The sequence below is a fragment of the Centroberyx gerrardi genome, chromosome 7 (assembly GCF_048128805.1).
Source record: "Centroberyx gerrardi isolate f3 chromosome 7, fCenGer3.hap1.cur.20231027, whole genome shotgun sequence".
Taxonomy (NCBI): Eukaryota; Metazoa; Chordata; class Actinopteri; order Beryciformes; family Berycidae; genus Centroberyx; species Centroberyx gerrardi.
The window spans coordinates 13,624,459-13,630,804 of NC_136003.1; the positions used below are offsets into that span (position 1 = coordinate 13,624,459).

Genomic DNA, 6,346 nt, shown 5'->3' on the forward strand with positions numbered 1-6,346 from the left:
CCAACACACTTTGCAAGTCAAAATCACAAAGAGTTCACAGTACATTTACATAAATGTGCTTACACTGATTATTTGATTTTGATGCTTCACAATTTAGGCAAATCTTGACAGAATACTACAGTTACTACTACTACTTTTAAACTGTTCACCCCCCTTCAATTTTGCTTCTTATTTTTCTTCTGCTCCAAAATGGTTTTAAACAGAGGTGGGAAGAATACTAAGATACTATAATTAAGTAGATGGACGGTAACTGAAAACTTGAGTCAAATTTCACTCAAGAAGAGTAAGTATGACTACAGTATTTACCTAGGAAAAAGCTGAAGTAAAAGATTAGCTCACTAAGTACCCGAGTTGTTAATTACAGTGCTTTAGACCAGTGTTGGGCTTGTTATTCCCAAAAAGTGCTAAACTACATATCACTTGTTACTCATTTCAAAAATAGTGATCTTACAGTACTTTACTTACTTTACTCCTTAAGAGCAATCATGTGTTATGAGTTCTATTATTTTATTATTATTATTATTATTATATATTTTATTATATTATTATTATTTTTGCAGTGGTACCAAAAGTAGATGATTGCATTCTCTTATCTTCAAAAACTGGATGAACATTGTTAATTAAAAACCTTATCTTCTTAGCCAATCTGCATTGGTTATCCACTAGCAAAAACACCACCATATTTTTTAATGGGGAAAGCTGAGAATGAGTTGCCTTACCATTAACAATACATACAAATTTTGACCATAGCTACATTTAATATCAGAACCACATAGTAATATTAAGGAACCACATCTGCAAAGGCCATTTAAAACTGACCAATACAGGGGCAACAAAGATGTCAAAAAATTAATCTAATGTGGTCCACATGCTCTGGGTCTAAGTATTAGGTTTTGATAACCCTAACACACAGTGACTTCTAACTTGTAAGCTGTGTAGACTAACATTTTATATTTTCTTGCGATAAATGTCAGGATGTCTAATTTGAGTATGCGTGTCAGATTTCAGCCATGACTTACAAGGGCTTTGGCCTTTATGTGAGATGCTGCAGTGTTACAGCTCCTTTTTGTTACATATAATTAACAACATTTCATAACAATATTTTGGAAATTAGGTGCCACTGACTTTTATCATTTTGCCTCCATGTTTAATTCATCAGGCTGTGACTCGGCACTCCAGTATCTTTAAACATTTCACACCTATTGATATCTATCCACTGTTAGTGCAAGGGCAAGAATGACTGTGTTTGACTTAACGACTGATAAAGGATAACTAATTAAGCACATTTCTCCTTGAGAACGAAGTCAAACTTTTGTTATTATGGCTGTGTGATGAATTATGAAAAAATATATTAGCTGGGGTTATTATATGTTAATAGAAAATACTCCCAAAACGTACACTTCCTGAAAGCACAGCATTCAATAAAATCATAGGGAGTCTATTTAGCTTAAGCCATAAAAATTCAGTTACGTTAATAATCTCAGTCCAAACTCTTTTCATTGAATTAAATATTTCTTCTCAACAAGCTAATTTATATAAAAAAACATTTTGATGATAAATGCAATAGGCTCTTGTAATTGAGGTCGATTTTTGGTAAGAACCCAATATATTTCACTTCACTGTCACAACAGACAGACGTGTGAACAGCAGTAGAGGTAGAAGGACTGGACTTGCTCTCACTGCGCTGTCCTCTTGGCTTCTTCACTCGTAAGTGCTGGTGTGGTGAGAGCAGTCCCAGTTCAGCAGGTCTTTTCCCTGAAACCACAGCTGGATCTCCCTCTGTGCCCCCTCCAGTGAGTCACTTGCATGGACCACATTCCTTAAGGTACAGACACACATCGACAAACTATTACTAACTGCTCACTGATGACACCATTTTACCTCCAAGTCAGAAAAATCACATTTAAAGAGTAAATCCCAAGCCCAAATCTGTGTAAAGCCTGACATCTAATGGTAAAATGCGTGCTGCTGAAATGGCCATCTGCTATTGGCTGATCATTGGTGCCAGGTGATGTCAGCTGCTATACAACGGATGGTGACCTATTAAACCGTATATGCACATGCAGAAATCAAAGTGTTTCCAGGTATCAGATTACCTGCTGACATGAACACTGAAGTCTCCTCTGACTGTGCCTGCTTGAGCCTGAGCTGGGTTGGTATGTCCCACCATGACACGACACGACTGGACTACGTTGTGCCCTTCCCACACCTGGACAACGAAAAGTGAAGGAACAAGCAGCAGGTTTACGCCTAACAAGCAATATCCAATAACATTCATTCAAATCGTTCTCTGAAACAGCACAATATTAATGTCTTATTAAGCCGCTGATAGCCAACTGTGAATTAAAAGTGTCTTCAAATTCGCAGTTGCTCGATCCTGTTTAGCACATGTGCAGTGTGACCTCTTCATTCCGGCATACATATAATTTGGATGAATTGGATGAATTCAATTGAAAACTATCTCCCAAAGATCTGTAAAAGGCCTTAAGTCATGTACTCCCAGGTATGTAAGACAGCCCACATTAAATTGCCAGATTTTTGAATGGAGTTTGGTGTGAAATTCTCTCCACACGATTCAAAGGATGATCATATAGACATTATTCTGACTAGTAGCAAATACGCAAATCAAAGCCTGTAGCACTCGAGGTTTTGTTTTATGTATTTTCAAGTAAAATAATTGTAAATTTGTGGCAGAAAGCCACAAAGGAAGTAGGAAGTAGTGCCAGAAAGAAGAGCCTCACCATGACGACCACCGGCCCTGAGGTCATGTAATGCTGCAGACTGGGATAGAAGGGCTTCTTCCTCAGTTCACAGTAGTGTTGAGAGAGGAGATCCTCAGAGACCTTCACCAGAGAGACAGTGACACTCAATATACAAATAACAAACAAAACAAAACAAGGTGCATATTACACAGATATCCCAAACACATTAGTTCAGACTTTTCTACCTGCAACATCTTCAGTCCCACCAGTTTGAAGCCCCGCTGCTCAAAACGCTGAATTATTTGTCCCACAAGGCGACGCTGAACTCCATCTGGCTTTACGGCTATGAGAGTCCGCTCGCCTATACCAGGGACACCTGGTGAGACACAACAGTTTGTTCCATTTCGTTAAGTTGGTCCTTCCATCTTCATGCACCCCCCTCTCACATACAACCAATATTACTAACCTGCAGGACGTTCTCTATGTGGGGCAAGGGGATGAGCTAGGACATACAGGAGGGAAAATACTGACTCAAACTCACCTACATTAGAGCAGGAAAACAAACCTCAGTCCATCTCCAACACACATTATCAATAGAACGGAGTCAGCTGTGACCTACTGGCAGGCAGATCTACTTCAGACATATTGCTCTTTCCTGAGTGTGTGTGCTGATGCCAAACACACATGAACCATCCATTTGTCTCTGGGCCATACATATAGTTTATCTGTGTAAACCCAAAGAACGCCTAAAGGCCCGTCAGTCTAGCCTATGTTACTTTTTTTGACTTCTAACTTTACTGGATGCACTGAATTGGGTAGATGAGGACAAAAGCAGCCACTCTACGAGCTAATGAATGACAGCAGACGATCAATTAAATACACACGTGACTCGCGAGTAAAGGAACACGCTGTCACATAACGTCATTATCTGTGCCAAAACATACAGCGATGGCGTCATGCGCGGCGGCGTCCGGACTGCAGCCAGGCCGACCGAGGCCGGCTGAGGTTGTGAGCGCGCGGTGCGCGTCGCTGGCACGGAGCCCTACATCTCCATCAGCTCCACTATCCTCGGTGTCTCCAAACCTACTTCTAGTTCATGACCCTAGCAGTTAGGCAGGCTTGTTTGTTTTCGCGAGTGGTCCCGTTAAAGTCTGTTTTAGTAACTGGCTGCGGGTAGACAATTAAGTATAACAGTGTGACTTGAATCTAGAGGAGCATATATATATATATATATATATATATATATATATATATATATATATATATATATATATATATATATATTTATTTTAACTTACTCATCCCATTTGCTGCAATTATTTGGCCTGTTTCTGCAAATCTAAAGCTTTATACATGTCATTATGTTTCCAGTCCTGGAGGTAAATATTAAGACCTCTGACCAATTCTCTACACTGTACAGCTTTCTTTAATGGGGGAAAGACAAAATGTACAAATGCACAATCAATAGGCTAATTGTCTAGTCCTTCATCCGTTTTCCAGATCTACAGCATCTTAAATGCCTATCAGAAATATAAAGTGACTTACTTGATTTGCTCCTGTGTCCAGCAGCTCTGTGTCCGTCCAGCAGGGCAGAGGGGAACCTGGACGCCAAACTTCTAGTGGCGTCTTGACTCCCTAAATAACACTGACCGTGTTGAAAAATCCTCTTGAAAACACACCGCTGCAACAGGTCCATGTTTCGAGGGGTGCGTGTGTGTATGTGTGTGTGAACCAACCCTACACACACTGGTGTATCCTCAAACTCAAACAAATATCACGAGTCCTCCTCCTGCGTGTCGCCCAAACTGAAGCAGAAACGTGGTTCATTAACTCCAGTGATGCCAGAGGCTGTTTCCTCCTGTTGCTCCTGTCATCACTGAAAAATATGATTTGTTCTGGCTCTGACTGAGAATTCATAAAATTATAACCTGTATTGTCTGATTCCTCACATTGGACATATCAGCAGAGGTGGACATAAATTAACATGAATTATAGCCAACTTGAATAAACTTTCACCATCACTAAGCTTCTTTTACAGTATTTTAACTTCTACCTGAGCCGTTTTATCTTCTCCTTGAGTGTTTTTGACAGAAGAGTGGTGAGTAACAGGAGATTTTAGATTATAGAGCCAAACACTGATCCTGGGCTTCACCTGCTAAAACTTTAACAATTAAAAGCTTTGTTGGCAACATGATTAAAGACGGACCACAGGCCTAACCGTAGGCTGATTATGAACCATGCAATTATTTGACCACACCAAAATGAGTAAACCTGCAATTTTTGGAGCCACGATTTCAAACATGAAGGTTTCCAACACAGTGGAAGCCTGTGGAAATGTTCAATCAGCACCAAAAGGAAACCAAACATCTCAATAATAGACAAATGCATATGTATGATGTCATATCCAGGCAATAATGACATAGGAGTCACATGACAAAAACACCAATTCAGGAATGAACTGAGTTGCACTGCTGAGGGTTGTGTTGTAGTGAGCGATCTATATGGAGCGTATTGTCTCTGTCAGGCTGACAGTCAGCTGAGGTGATTCATGCCCCTCTTCACATCACTGTACTGTAGAAGACATTCACAACTTTCTTTAGTGACTGGCAATGATGTAGTCAAAATCATTTTTTAGTGCCAAACCTAATTGTAGACTAATACCAGCTATAGAACATTTCTTTTGTTTACTCGTTTACTTAAAGGGGGTAAAGTATGCTTTCTTGTATAGCACATTTTTTGTATCAACTCTGATGCTTGGCTTTAGTAGTTCGTCCATTGGTTTTCAGAGGGAAGATTGCTTTTTCTATGCATTATTTAAATATGGCAGCCGCTCAATGCACCATAGGCTGTCAACTTCTCAAATCAATCATAGTGGTTGGATTTTTGGCTTGTTTCAAAGTATTTTAAGAGGCATGATAAAATATTTTGTGAACACAGGCCCCAAGAAATGCCATTTTTACTGGTTGTCATGTGAGTGGATTACTAAATTCATACCTGCTTCTGTGCAGCTCAAAGGAGGTGAAGAATACAGCATAAAAACAGAACTGGATGAGTTAAATGATGAAACTGTCCTTGAGACTAGTTCCCACCCCTTTGGAAGCTTTAAAAGTCAACATATACAAGGGGGTCATTTACCTGAAAGGGTTGCCAAACAAGTTAATAAACACAGTCTAGTTCCAGCAACCTTTTACACTTATAGTCAAGTGCATACATTTCTTTCCCAACACTGTTAGCTCTTTGTGGCAGTGAACCCAGAAAATCTCTCCAAAACTTAAAACTAAGTTTTATAACTAAGTTTTGAACTTGTGATACAATCAGGTATAAAGTCTGGAGCTCTGAATGATAATGTGATATGACCTTGTCTTGAGTGCTCATGCTCATTGATTGAACTGTCCAAGACCACAGAAGTAACATAGAGGGGTTCTTAAAGAGAACGGCATTCCTCTTAAATGCTCCATTGGCCATTTTGAATTCCACTCCATTTTTGACAAATCTTGAAAACTTCTGTTGTCCTAAGACTTCAATACAGACATAATTGTCAATATTGTTAAACTTTTGTTTAGTCAACGTTAAGACAAGAGACTCTGAGCTAAATGCAACAAGTGAACAAATCAAATTAAGGGACAGTCCAGCATATCAAATCC

General features: G+C 39.4%; 1 protein-coding gene across 1 annotated transcript; it reads right to left on the reverse strand.

Moving 5' to 3' along the window:
* Positions 1-1,701: 1,701 nt before the first annotated feature.
* On the reverse strand, positions 1,702-4,398 carry nme4 (NME/NM23 nucleoside diphosphate kinase 4). The gene is made up of 5 exons (XM_071899913.2): positions 4,248-4,398; positions 2,948-3,078; positions 2,742-2,843; positions 2,097-2,209; positions 1,702-1,819 (listed from the first exon to the last, which is right to left on the reverse strand). Exons 1-5 carry the CDS (start codon positions 4,396-4,398, stop codon positions 1,702-1,704), a joined length of 615 nt encoding a protein of 204 aa, XP_071756014.2.
* Between the last annotated feature and the right edge of the window lie 1,948 nt (positions 4,399-6,346).